At 52.0% G+C, this 14,275-nt stretch overlaps 1 protein-coding gene across 2 annotated transcripts in view; it reads right to left on the bottom strand.

The window, feature by feature from the left end:
• The window catches only part of Kif17 (kinesin family member 17), a 39,723-nt gene continuing 25,448 nt past the window's right edge, over positions 1-14,275 (bottom strand). Inside the window, exons 8-15 of one of the 2 annotated variants that reach the window (NM_010623.4) lie at positions 13,489-14,045; positions 12,650-12,733; positions 10,376-10,605; positions 9,629-9,860; positions 8,004-8,262; positions 5,712-5,779; positions 3,648-3,768; positions 1-725 (exon numbers count right to left, since the gene is read on the bottom strand). In NM_010623.4, the coding sequence (NP_034753.1) occupies positions 547-725; positions 3,648-3,768; positions 5,712-5,779; positions 8,004-8,262; positions 9,629-9,860; positions 10,376-10,605; positions 12,650-12,733; positions 13,489-14,045 (1,730 nt within the window). In that variant the 3' untranslated portion in view covers positions 1-546. The remainder of the gene's footprint in view (positions 726-3,647; positions 3,769-5,711; positions 5,780-8,003; positions 8,263-9,628; positions 9,861-10,375; positions 10,606-12,649; positions 12,734-13,488; positions 14,046-14,275) is intronic. The other variant, NM_001190978.1, reaches the window with a different exon arrangement.

Below are 14,275 nucleotides of genomic sequence, written 5' to 3'. Positions count from 1 at the left end.
CTTATTCCAAAAGGCAGTTTATTGGGCAGCTTTCTGTAAATCACCTTCTCTGGACTGCTGTCCAGCCAAGGGTAGGCTAGGCACAGCAGCTGTCTCCAGGTCCACTGTGTGTCACAGGTTCCCTTGGAAGGGGCCAATCACAGAGGCCCAAATCTTAAGTCACCAAGATGTTGAGTTTTGTCCGTGTGGTTGGCAGCTTCTGTGCTCTGTATGAGAATGCCTGGGGAGATCGGTGGGCATCTGAGCCCGTGGAGGTAGACCCACACTGGCTAGTGTAGGCTCAGTGGCAGGCAAGTCAGTAGGGACATTGGCTCCTGTGAATAGCTGGAGCAGGCCTCTCTCTGAGAAGTGTAGTCCAACTTCCACAAAGCTCAGGCCCTGGGCCAAAGGGAGTTCTCTAGGGAATAGGGAAGGGAACGTGTCTTCCCAGGGCTAAGATCCCCTTGGGCTTGGGGACACTGTGGAGTAGGAGAGAAGAGGCCTGGTTGGGGCTTTGCAGAGAGGACTCGGAAGTTTCTTGAAAGCAGATAGCAGCAGGCAGCTGGATCACAGAGGCTCACCACCGAAGCTGTTTTTGCTTTTTTTACGCTTGGCTTTGGAGAAGGGGATGTCAAGGGACTCTAGGCGGAAGGGCCGGGGCTGGGGCATTTCCGGGGTCTGGGTGGGCGGCAAGGCAGAGTTGTTGCTCAGAGAGGAATTTAGCCCCGGTGGTGAGTTGTGATATGCTATGGAGAAGAAGCAGAGGGCACCAGTGAGCAGGGACAGCACCACACGTGGAAAGCAGAGGGTCTGACAGTACCTGCCTGCCTGAGGCCCTTGCTCTGCAGCTAGGACCCCTCTAAGGATGCTCTGCTGGGATCTCAGACTTAGACATAGTGTCACTTCTGAGTCCAAAGGGTAGGGAATTGTAGGCTGGTTTCTAGTTGAGCTGAGGTCTGAACCCTGGAGGTGATAATTCACCTTCATGACCCAGTAGGAGTTCCCTCATGCTCCTGGAACTCTGGCCCCTGCCTAAGTTACCATCCCCCCATCCCCCACAAGAGAAGCATGGTCAGTAGCCACGTAGGCAATGGCCCAAGCTTCTGACCTTCAGGCTAAACTCCTCCCCAGTTACCTAGCAATAGTAAAGACCATAAAAAGGGCTGTTCAGCCCCACCTCGCTCTCTTACTTCTCGCTCTCTTGTCTCCCTCTTACTCCTCACTCTCTCCCCCTCTCTCCTCTCCCTTTGTCTTCTCTCCTCTCTTTCTCTGTCTTCTCCTCTCCTCTTTCCCTCTTACTCTCTCTCTCTCTCCCCTCTCTCTCTCTCCCCCTCCCTCCCTCCCTCTCTTTCTACCTTCTCTCTCGCTCCCTGCATTTTTATAATAAAGCTCTTAAACCACAGAGAGTCTCTGCTCCATCAAGATCCACTGCGCACTCTGGTCAGTGTTGGGAACCTCTTCCCTCATCCCTCTCTCCAATAACCCTGGTGGCTTTAGCAAGGTAGCTCCGGGGTCCCCAGGTAGGGCTGCCCCTGGCCACCCCCTGAAGAGTGGGATAAAGGAATGCCCACCCAGGGATGAGTGGAAGGTAGTTAGCAGCCCCCCCACACCTGACTGACCAGAGAATAGGTGGAACTCTGGCAGGGTGTGGGCCTTTTCCCTGCCCCCCTCTTCCCCAGCCCCCCCCCTTATTTTGTTCCCAACAGTGAATTGGAGATTTAAAGTCTCTAACTGAGGCTTCAGCCTGGTACCTAAGGCAGAGAAGCCTGCGCACAAAGAACAGTCCAGCATCTCCTACCAGTGTCAGCTCTTAAGCCTCAGTTTCCTCATCTGTTACGTGGGCACAGTGGCAGCCCCTCAGTGACTTCACTGGCCTTTCCTCTTCTACCCAACTTCACTCACTCTGTCTCTGGTTTCAGTTTAGAATGTTTAAAAAATTTAGCATCAGTTTTATAAAGATTTACTTTTTATGATATAGATATTTTGCCTGAATGTATGTCTGTGTACTATGTGTGCACTGTGCCTACAGAGACCAGATTAGGGCATCAGATCCCCTGGAACAGAAGTTACAGAGGGCTGTAAGATGCCATAGTGCTGAGCCGTCCCTCCAGCCCTAAGGTTTGCTTCTAATGAATATTTTACCAGAAGCCCCATGGGTTCTGTTTTTCCAAAATTCTGTTACATTCATCCATGTGTTTGTTCCACAATGCCTGTAAGTGGTTAGAGAGCAACCTGTGGGGATCAGCTCTCTTTCTTTCTCCACATGGGGCCTGGGGAATCAAACTCGGGTGCTTAGACTTGGTGGCAAGCACCTTTATGCCGTAAGCCATTCCACCAGCCTCTGTTTTTAGTTTTAAGAGAAGAGTGAAGTTATTTTCCAATTCTTGGAACTGTTTTGCTCCCTTGGCATAGTCTCCTTTGGGGAAAGCTACCATAACAGTTTCTGAGGAAGCCTGACATGCGTACCCCCATGCAAGGGCCTGTTCATGTGTCCAAGACCCTCTCTTTGAGCAGACAGGAGACTCTGTACTGAGGTTAATTTTTAGAAACTTTAGATTTGTTGTGTGTGTATGAGTGTTTTTGTCTGCACGTATGTGTGTAAACAACATGTGTGCAATGTCCAAGGAGGTCATAAGAGGACACTGGATCCCCTGGAACAGGAGTGATGGATGGTGGTGAGCCACTATGTAGGCGCTGGGACCTGAACCTGGGTCCTCTTAACCACTTAACCACTGAGCCAACTCTCAGCCCCTGTGAAGGTTAATCTTATCAACTTGGTTGTATTAAGGACCATGCAACGAACATCTCTGGGTGTGTCTGGGTAGGTTCCAGAGTTGAGTAGTCTATGGGATACCTGCCCTCCTGAGGCCCTCACTCTGCAGCTGGGACCCCTCTAAGGATGCTCTGCTGGGATCTCAGACCTAGACCTAGTGTCGCTTTTGAGTCCAAAGGGATGACTCAGAAGTGATACTATCCTTCTTCATATTGCAAATGAAGAAGGGAGTAACACCGTGTAATAGGCTAGAGGCCTGGATGGATCAGAAAAGTAAAGTGGGGAAGCCCATATTAAAAGCTTACTGGTTTCCATGGTTACCATGGTGGCCACCATGATGTGAGCAACTAAGCAGGTCCCCACTGCTATGGTCCTCCCCCTTGGTCTCTCACACAAAGGAGAAGCTGTAGGACCAAATCGATCTCTCAATCTTCTCCTTTAGAGACAGGCTCTCACATAACTGGCCTCAAACTCTCTCTGTAGCCAAAAGTGACCTTGAACTTCTCAGCCCCTTGCTTCCACTCCCCAAGGGCTGGGGTTACAGGCAAGCAGCATTGCAGCCTGTTTTATACAGTGCTGGGAATTAAACCCATGGCCTAGAGCACACCAGGCAAGCACTCTGCCAACTGAGCCACGTCCTGGCACTCCTTTAAGGAGCTTCTCTCAGATATTCATCGTAGCAGTAAACGGGGACCACAATGACCTATTATGTGGCCCCATTTCTCTGCTCTCCTCCTGTAATCCTGAGAAGTGGAGGCCATGCCCCTTACTTCATAACTGAGCAAGCTGAGGCTTACGTGGGGGAAGGTTTTCATGCCTGAATCCAAAATCATCCCCATGGCATATTTCCCAGCAGGTATGGAGGAGGAGAAGCCCCAGCGGGTAGGACACTCACTGAGGCTCTTCATGGGGTCCGTGCTGAGGATCTGGCTGGCCCGCTTGGAGCGGAAGTAGTTGCTAGCGATATTCTCACTGTCGCTTCGGCTGAGCATCAGCTTATACCTGTCTTCCTCCTGCTGAGATTTCAGAACCTCTTGAGGGACAGCCACGGTGGGCCGACCCTAGAGCTTGTGGGGATGGGTGGCACCATTTGGTGCTGGACATCTCTTGGGGTCACTCCCATGACTCCTGGGGTGAGGACCCAGGCAGCTTGGAGCAGGGAAGTCACCGCCTCCCCACCCCTTCCCTCCCTGAGATGAGAGGTATATGTGCCTTCCTCCAGCTTCACCAAAGGCAAGCGTGACAGAACTACACAGCCCCAATCCCTCCATGTACACACAATGCAAAAACAAAACAACAGCAAAAACTCCACTGCCAGCTATTTGTGGCCAATACTTCTTCCCTTTCTCTCCTGGGAAGAGGGAAGATCTCTTCTCTTCTCTTTTCTCTTTTCTCTCTTCTCTTCTCTTCTCTTCTCTTCTCTTCTCTTCTCTTCTCTTCTCTTCTCTTCTCTTCTCTTCTCTTCTCTTCTCCCCTCTCCCCTCTCCCCTCTCCCCTCTCCCCTCTCCCCTCTCCCCTCTCCCCTCTCCCCTCTCCCCTCTCCCCTCCTCTCCCCTCCTCTCCCCTCCTCTCCTCTCCTCTCCTCTTCTCTTCTCTTTTGTTTTCTTTTTTTCCCCAAGACAGGGTTTCTCTGTATAGCCCTGGCTGTCCTGGAACTCACTCTGTAGACCAGGCTGGCCTCGAACTCAGAAATCTGCCTGCCTCTGCCTCCCAAGTGCTGGGATCAAAGGCGTGTGCCACCACTGCCCGGCTTGAAGATTCTTTTTCTTTTCTCTTCTTTTCTTTTCTTTTCTTTTCTTTTTTAATTATTATATGTAAGTACACTGTAGCTGTCCTCAGATACTCCAGAAGAGGGCATCAAATTTCGTTACAGATGGTTGTGAGCCACCATGTGGTTGCTGGGATTTGAACTCGGGACCTTTTGGAAGAGCAGTCGGCGCTCTTAACCACTGAGCCATCTTGCCAGCCCGAAGATTCTTTTTCAAACTGGCTCTCACGAGCTTGTTTTCCTCGGTCTGGATCTTTTACACCCGGTAGCTATTTCTTCCCATTCAGGTGGGACAGAAGTCCCAGGCACAGATGTAGGACCCAGGCTAGCACTAACCACTGAGCTACATCTTCCTGAATGTTGGAAGTGGTCCAAGAGTAGGCATGCGACTAGGCAGAGCCGATCTCAGTTCTCAACCTCCCTAAAGCTGGGGCCCTTTGATACAGTTCCTCATGTTGTGGTGACCCCCCCAAAACTAAATTATTTTTATTGCTACTCTGTCCTGTAATTTTGCTACTGTTGTGAATAATAATGTAAATATCAATATGCAGGGTGTATCTGATATGCAACCCCTGTGAAAGGGTCACTCAAAGCCCAGAAGGGCCTCCATCTCGTAGGTTAAGAACCACTGGCTGTGTAGCTGCAAGTCGCCATAACCAGGCCTTGGGAAGAAAGCCTGAAGCTGGCTAGCTCAAGGGCAAAGATCCAGGGCAAAGCGCGACACAGAGCCCGGATGGAGGCCCTAGATCCAGCCATGCCTGAACCCCATTCATCTGTGTGGATCAGCGAGGTCTCCATTTTGTGTTGATTGCATCTGTCACTTTGTTACTTGGAAGTAAGTGTGTTCTGATATCCCCTTGCCGAAGTCCCAGGCTAAAAGTGTTTTAAAGCTTTTTCTTTCTTAGGCAGTTAAGCCACTGAGATAAATGCAGCCTTAGGCCAGCCGGAGACACAGTAGGCAGTCACTGTGAACTGCTGTAGTGGGTGTTTGGTTGGAATAGACTCCCACTTTGTAATTTTGAATGCGGGACCTGAGGGTTCTGGTGCCTGACATAGTGGTGGAAACAGGTCCAGGCTCAGCTCCTGGCTTTTGTCCCCAGGCAAGATAAAGGCAGCCTGAGACTTCACTGACCCACTTTGTGGGCACCTCCACCCCCACCCCAACCTTCTATTCCAACCCTCCGGCCTTACCATGTGTGGCTCCCCACTGTCTACTGCAGAGGTTTTTCGAGCTGGCTTGTTCTGTGTCCCAGTTGGAACTGCTACGAGAAAACAGAAACTGAGAAACCAGAAGAAAGGTGCCTGAGGGGCAGCCCTGCCTGGGGCGGGGGCAGGCCTGGCTGGAGGCAGCAAACAAGGGACACTTCCCAGCCTAGCCAAGGGATGAGGACGAGAGGACTCAGCTAGAGGAAGGGATGCCACTGCTCCCTGCTGGACACCAGGTTAGGACTTGGGGGGAGATTGCTACTCATGAGAAACGGAGCTGGCTGGAGTTTTAGTCGGATGATTGGCATCTATGGCTACCCATCAATTCTGGGATGGAGGTATGAATGGACACGGATCAGAAAGAGGGCTGCAGGGTGCCATACAAGAAAGTGGAAGTACACACATGTACATGTACATGCACACACACACACACACACACACATACACACACACACACACACACATGTGCATGCACACACGCACACCCCTACCTCTGAAATGACCATAGTTATGTTTAGCTGGAAAACGATCCACAGAAAATCTGACTTTACTCTGAGATTCATCAGAATTGAATGGGTTCTTTGTCAGGCTCAGAGAAGGACAGTGGTCTTCATAAAAGTCACACAGGAAGTCAATGGCCAAAGCAGAGACTGAACCTTGACCTGCTGGTGTCTATGGTCCCGTCTAACTCAGGGCTCTGGCTGTGAAGCTGATCCTATAAGACTCCATTTCGTTTTTCTTTGCTTTGGTTTCATGGTTGTGGTGTTTGTTTGTTTGTTTGCTTGCTTGCTTTTTAATGTGCACCAGTGTTTTGTCTGCATGTTTATCCCTGGAACTGGAATTACAGATAGTTGTGGGTGCTAGGAATTGAACCTAGTTGGGGGGTTACCACAACATGAGGAACTGTGTGAAAGGGTCCCAGCTTTAGGAAGGTTGAGAACCACTGCCTTTAGCCATCCTTACACCAGAGCTTGTGGAAAGACTGAGACTGGCTCGGCCTGGTCACATGTCTACTCTTTTTTTTTTTTTTTAAGATTTATTTATTTATTATATGTAAATACATTGTAGCTGTCTTCAGACACTCCAGAAGAGGGAGTCAGATCTCGTTACGGATGGTTGTGAGCCACCATGTGGTTGCTGGGATTTGAACTCTGGACCTTTGGAAGAGCAGTCGGGTGCTCTAACCCACTGAGCCATCTCACAAGCCCACATGCCTACTCTTGAACCACTTCCAACATTCAGGAAGAGCAGCCAGTATTCTTAACTGCTGAGCCATCTCTCCAGCCTCTGTTTCATGTTTGTTTGTTTGTTTGTTTTATTTTTTTGAGGCAGGGTTTCTCTGTATATCCCTGGCTGTCCTGGAACTCACTTTGTAGACCAGGCTCTGTGTGTGTGTGTGTGTGTGTGTGTGTGTGTGTGTGTGTGTGTAGTATGTAAATGCCTGGTACCCACAAAGGCCAGAAGGCATCATATCCCATTAGAGCATGAGTTACTGGCAGTGTGAAATGTCAGATGTGGGTGCCAGGAACCAAACTCTGGTCCTCTGCAAGAGCAGCATGTACTCCTAACCACTGAGCCACCCTCCAGCCCTGCAGCATGTACTCCTAACCACTGAGCCACCCTCCAGCCCTGCAGCATGTACTCCTAACCACTGAGCCATCCTCCAGCCCCTGTTCTGCTTCAATCTAGAAGTAACGTCTTACATAAACCCAACTTTCTATGTAGCCAAGAATAACCGTGAACTTCCGATCCTCCTGCCTCCACCTCCCAAATACTGGGATGAGAGGCATGCATGACCGTGCCTTGTTTGGAGATCCAGTTTTAATCACGATCCTTTGTGGGACTATCAGCCGTGAGAGAACCAAGCACTCATTCTGTGCCAGGCAGCACTCTGAGGCGTTTACATGCCTGAGCACACTACAGGCCTCACAGCAGCTTTCAAGAAGGGGCGATCACTATCCTCAAGTCACAGACGTCACCGCCCCCCCCCCCCCCGCCACTCACACACACACACACTCACACACACTCACACACACACATACACACACACACACACACACACACACACACACACACACACACACACACACACACACGTCTGCCTCCAAAGCACAGTTCCTCAGGGCCCCTCAGGGACAGCACGTGGGTAGCACCCACCGCTTGCAGGAAGAGGCCAGGCTCTGTCCCTCCACAAGGTGGCCAGCTGCTGTCAAAGGGCAGGGGGGGGCGGGCAGGGGGGTGTCAGGGAGGGGAGGGCAGGGCAGCTGAGTTCCTGACCTACTGGGAGGCTGGTTTTCAGTATGATGGGATCTGGGATCTTCCAGAAGCCATTATCCTCATCCCAGCTCGACTCTCGCCTGATCTTCTCCAGGTTGCTATAGTTACAGTCTCTGCGGATGAGAGGCTGCACCTGCTCCAGGAGTTGCTGGAAGAGCATGGAGTCCCGCTCCTGCCGGCGGATGGTTGCCAGGTAATCAATCTTCTCCAGCTGGAACTCTGACTGCAGGTCCTTGATTTCTACCTCTGCTGCCCGGAGCTGAACCACGGAGAAGGGACAAGCGCTGAGTAGCTCCTCTCTGCCCACTTTGTCCCCAAAGTGCCCCCCCAGCACCCCCTCACCAATGGCTCCCCAGTTCACTCCATCCACACTGTGTCCAGCGTCCGGGCCTTGACCCGCCATGCACCACCCTCCCTTCCAGCATGTGATAAGCACTTCCTGTATATCCACAGTCCTTCGAAACCCCAGCCTTCAACCACACAGCCCTAGCCTCGGCCACCATGCCCTATTCAGACATTTCTCCTGGAGCAGCAGAAGAGACATACAGCAGGCACTGAATAAATGCTCGTGTGAAGAACAGAGGGTTGCCAGCTGTTAGCAAGGACTGCTGATGCCCAGCTGGTCCATGGAGCCAGGAACCTGAGCCAAACAGGGCCTCACCTGCCGCAGACCCTCTGGGTCCCTGGTCTGCGAGGAACGGGATTACTTAAGCAGATGGGCTAAGGAGTTGGATGAAATGACAATCAGACACACACAAGAAAGGTGTTGGATCTGAATGTAATGTTCTGGTTGAGCTTCAGACTTATATTACAACGAATTATCAGAAGATACAAATCACAAAAGACAAGATACACTGAAATTCACCAGTTACAGCAGAAAGGAATTTGCAGGAACTAATTAAATGTTTACATTAGGGATAACAAGCCCTGCCTAGGATCAGCCTAATGCCAGGCAAGAATTTCACACTTTTGGGTTAAAAGCATCAGGGGGTTGTTAACTCTTGACGGGCCTTAAGAGTAATGTGTTATCACGGAGCTCTAAATTTTTAGGTCTAGTAAAACTTATCCTGTCTGGAGAGTTCCCCCTTATCAGGGTAGTATATCAACTTATTCTTGACATGGAATGTAGCCTGTAGTAAAAGATTTCTATCTCAGTGAGACTTTTAGTCTCTTTCTGCAGACAACTGAGTTGATGGCAAGTGCTTTATTGTTATATGGTAGAGCTTAATAAGTTACTGAATAGGTTAAACTCCTTGCTGCTATCTGGAATCTAAGAACACTGGGAAAAGGCTTTAGCTATGTTAGAATATAATCTTAAAAGGCATTTACTATAAGGTAATGCTTAATAGAGTGCACGTGAATCTATACACTAGACTAACGTGGTGGAAATTTGAATATTATGGGTTAGGGAAAGAAATGCCATAACTCTGGGAGGAAAATTTCCATGGAACTCTTATCTTTGTGAAACAGCTTCCAGGCTTTTCGCCTGACAAACTGACCCCAAACTGGAGAGTTGATTTTCGCCAGACATCCAGGAGGAGAGTCCTAGAAATTCATTTCTCATGAGCAGCTTTTTGGCATTTCTGCCTCACAAGCTGACTCCACCAGAGTGCCCTGACACTCACCTTCCTCTGCATCTTCTCCAGCAGCTTGCTCTTGGCCCTCACTTCCTCCTGGATAGAGTCATAGACGTTGAGCAGCACCCAGTCCCCGCCATCCTCATCCGAGTTCTGCAGTGCGGCCACCAGCTGCTTCTTGCGCTCATCTGCGTACCGCTTCCGCCGCTTGTGCTTCTCCCTCAGGTCCTTGTTTTTAGCCTGCTCGCCCCCCACCACCTGCTGCTCCAGCAACTGCAAGCTATGGCCGGCCGGGAGGAGAAAGCAAGCGTCACAGACCCTGCTGGCACCTGCCACCTGCTCCCCACAACCCACTTCACAGAGTGGTACAACTGAGGTGCAAAAAGCTACAGCTGCTTGTTCAGGGGCTGAGCCACCCCCAAACACTGACACTGCATGACAGGGAGTAGGCTCATGGCTGTACTCTATCAGCATAGGGGTGGTGCATCAGTTTTTAATCCGTTACAAGTGAATCACATCCTAGCGGGTGACTGAGTAGAAACAGGTGACCCTGTGGCTCTGGGTCAGAACTCTGCCTAACTGGCCTGCTGTGGCACCTGGCCTGCTGTGGCACCTCCCCCACCCCACTCCCCCTCTTATGGCGGAGGAGGAGCCTGGTGTGGGCTCAGTAGAGGATGTGAAGCAGATCTCACCTCACCTCATCCAAGCCTAGGCTATAACTCTTCAACCTCCAACCTTGACCAGGGTTCTTCCCATCATCCCCTGGGCGCCTGACCCCTGACCCCTGGTACTTACCGGGCCAGCACCTGCTGTTGATCCACAGGCTGCAGCTCCTCCTCCGTCAACACAGCCACTTCTACACCCACACTTTCCCTCCTCACGCTCACCATGGCCAGCAAGGGCTGAGGCTGGGCCTCCTCAGACACCTGGGCCACATGGGCCACCTGGGCTTCAGACTCCATCCACACGCCAGTCTCTGCCTCAGAAACCACCTCCTCAGCCACTCTCAGGTTTACATCAGGCTCCTGGACACGGGGAGACAAGACAGGAAGGGGGCATGAACGAGCCTACACAGTTCATACCACACACACACACACACACACACACACACACACACACACACACACACACACACACACACACACACACTCAGACACGCAGGCCGAGCATCCCTAACCCCAGAGTCTAAAACCCAATGTGCACGGAAATCTGAAAAGCTTTGAGTTCCAGGAGGCTCCAAATGTCAGGAGCTGGGGAGATTGCTCAATGGCTACAGCCCATGGAAGCCTGAAGACCCTAGTTCACTCCCCCTGCCCCCACCAAACCCACGCGCAGTCCCTCTAATTCCAGACTCGGAAAGCAGGAGACAGGGGCCCTCAGAGCAAGCCGGCTCCGGAGACCAGCCATGTGGGTGAGCGCTGCGGTTGGTTGGGAGGCCCTGTTTCAATGAACAAGGGTTAAGAGTGATCAACGGTGATTCCCAACGTCAGCTTTGAGCCTCCGCAGGCATGTGCACCAGCTGACATGGGCCCGCACACATGCAAAACTTGCACACACACACATATGCAAATGGAAAAGAGAGAAAAGGTTCAGATGTCTGTACGTGATGGACAGAACATAATAGGGATGCGACCTGCAGCAAGCTGCACACAGTTTCTAATTCTTACAATCGTCTTCACCAACACCCCAAATGGGCTCCCAGCCTTCACTCTTGAGATCCCAAACCCATCACCAAGGCAGGCAGGATCATTTTCTCCAAAATATAAGGTGACCGTAGCACCCCTTTCCACACTAGAACCTTCCATTGCTGCCCATGGAAACTCTGATCTCCTTCCCAGATGGTACCTCTGCTGTGTCTCTCCCAAGCATCCTCGGCACCCCACCTGTCCACCTTCGTGCCCCCTGGGGGACCTTGGTGTCTTGCTCAGAAGTCCTTGGCAAGAAATGCTCTTCCCAATGGCCCCGCCTCTCACTGACTGTAGAACTCGGGAGAGCAGGCCCTGTACACACACACACACACACACACACACACACACACACACACACACACACCCTGGGCAGCACAGTAGAGCTAATCCTAGTGGTGTGGTCGCAGGAGAGCGGACAGGCTCGGCTGATCAGCTCAGATACCTCTCAGGCCCAGATCCGGGGCTTTGAGTTGGCCCACCTCAAAATCTACCCCATCTATGAACGAGCCAGTCCTGCAGATCCAAAGCCACAGGATCTCCATGACATAGGACAACAGGATGTCCAAGCAGGGTCCCAGTGAGGAGCCAGTATTGATGGTGTGGTGGAAGCCAGAAGTCTCAAACTGGACCAATGACTCATTGGAATGGACATTTACAAGTAAAGATGTGTGGACAAAAGGGTGCATTGTGTGACACACAGTGACACACTGCAGCTTTTACAGCAAGATTCTCTCTCTCTCTCTCTCTCTCTCTCTCTCTCTCTCTCTCTCTCAGGGGAGGTTGCAAGGGTGGATGACGGATATAAATGGATGGGGAGATGGGTGGGAGGGATTGTGGAACATGATGTGGACTTCGGAAAGAATCAATACAAAGTTACAAAAAAGGAAACGTTCCTCCCAGCTTCTCCTCCTTGTCTGTCTCACCTCCTAGTAGGGGGTCTCCCACCATCTTGTCTGTCACCTACTGCCACACCCTGCCCTGTGACCATGCCTAGAAGCTGGCAGGCTTATAATTGCTCTCCCTAAATGTGAAGAGATTTTTGAGGCCTCCTCTCACTCCCCTGTCTTGTGCTTTGTCCCAAGTGGAAGACAAAGGGTATACAAATTGGGTGTGACAGGGCTACAGGAGGTCCCCAGCAGTGCCTTAGGCCCACCAGGATTTCCTGCAGCCCTTGTCCTACCTGCACACCCTGCCTCTGCTCCTTTAAGACAGTGGCCTCCAATGCTGCTAGCTACAGAAGGCCTCCCTCCTAGTCACATCGCCTATACACCCTGTGGCAGTCCTCTCTGTTTAAACATTGCTCAGCCACGGGCCACCTGCCTAGGGAGGGTGAAAGCCAGACAGCTGGGTCAGGCACTTGGAAGGCCAGGCAGGTACTCACAGTCCCGAGGACGACGTTGTCAGCCACAGCCACATCAGCTTCTGACTTGGTGTCGCTGGGCTCCAGCAGGTCAGCCGAGGATGGCTGCTTGTGGGGAGAAATGGGGGAGGAAAAGGAGGGATGTTTTGAGTCAGAAATCCCCTCTACCCTGACGCCCACTGCACCTTGCCTCCCCACGGCCTCCTCTGCCTGCTGCTCGGGTAAAGAGGTGACAGGGAGAGGGCAGGTACAGGCGAGCATCTATGGTGTCCCAGGACGTGTTCTGTGCTATCTCAGGCAGAGCACATGTCGGAACCTCTACTTTTCAGAGGCGGAAACCGTGGCCTAGAGAGACAAGTGGCCGATGTTCCGCCATGAAGTAGGAGCTGGGATTCCAAAGGCCTGTGCTATTACATGTGTGCGCCTCTGTGCACCCATGTGCTCACATGAGAAATACAGAAACATAGGGAGAAAAAAGAGGAACATTTTCTTAAAACAGGAAGAGAACTGAAACTGATCAGAAAGGGACAGGGGAGGCACCCCAAGCCCTGTGGTCTTGAAAAGGAGCCCCAGGCTCCTCAGGTCTCTTAGGTTGGGAGGTCAGGGTGGCTACAGTAACTCAGCAACCCACCCTCTCCACACACAGGTGCCCTGCCAAAGGAACAGGTACCTAACATAAACAGGCTTCCTCCATCCCAGGTTTCCCAGTGTGTGTCTGACAGAGTATCTCCTCTCCAAACCACAGGACGGCAGGGTCCCCAAACAGGTCACAGGGGACAGAGGTGGACAGTGCTGAGCGGCAGAGGCTGAGGTCCCTATGCTCGCAGCCCATCCTGCCTGCTCCGTAGAACATTCGCTACCTGCTTAGGGATCTGGGGGACGACGGTCTGGGATGAGTCCGACATGGCCACAGTAGAGGACAGTCTGGCCAGCTTGGCCTCCACTTCAGCAAAAGGATCCTGCAGGCTTGCCAGTATCCGCAGGGGCTCCAGCGATGGCTCGTTCTCCTGGACATAGCGCTCTGCCTCCAGCGGAGATGCAGCAGCCTCCTGGCCGCCGAGATACTCCTCAGGAAGGTACCTGCTCTCGGTCAGTGCCGCAGCCATGGAGAACTCCATGTTGGAAAACTCCTCTGGCCCAGGGAAGGCCTCTGATGTGGCAGAGTCTTCGAGAGTGGAACACTCATTGGACTCAAAGGAAAACTCGGACCTGGAGGTCTCCCCGTGTGGTTCCTCGAAAGCGAGGGGCGCTTGGCTCTTGGTGACCTTGCCACTGGGTGGCATGTCGGGCATGGAGAGGATGGTGGGCTTCACCGCAGTCTCATACTGCAAAGGAGGTGAGTACTCGGGCCCGCTGGCTAACTCGGCCCTGGACATGACCTCCGTCTTACACAGGACTTCCGCCTTGAGAATGGCCTCTGTAGCGAACAAGAGTGTCTCGCAGTCTCCCAAGGGGAAGGTGGCTCTCCACCCACTGTGTCTCAAAGACCAGCTTAAGCCAGAACCCTGAAGATGCCCAGAGCCCAGCTACAGTTCCCATCCATCCATCCATCCCTACCCTATGGCCTCCTTGCCAGGGTCTGACCGTGCCCTCACCCCCTCTTCCAGGAAGCCACCCCTGAGTAGCACTGGTGCTTCTCCATCCTCT

Source organism: Mus musculus, chromosome 4 (assembly GCF_000001635.26).
Source record: "Mus musculus strain C57BL/6J chromosome 4, GRCm38.p6 C57BL/6J".
NCBI classification, from domain to species: Eukaryota; Metazoa; Chordata; class Mammalia; order Rodentia; family Muridae; genus Mus; species Mus musculus.
Note: the sequence above shows the minus strand (reverse complement) of the source record. Positions and strands in the feature narration are given on the sequence as shown.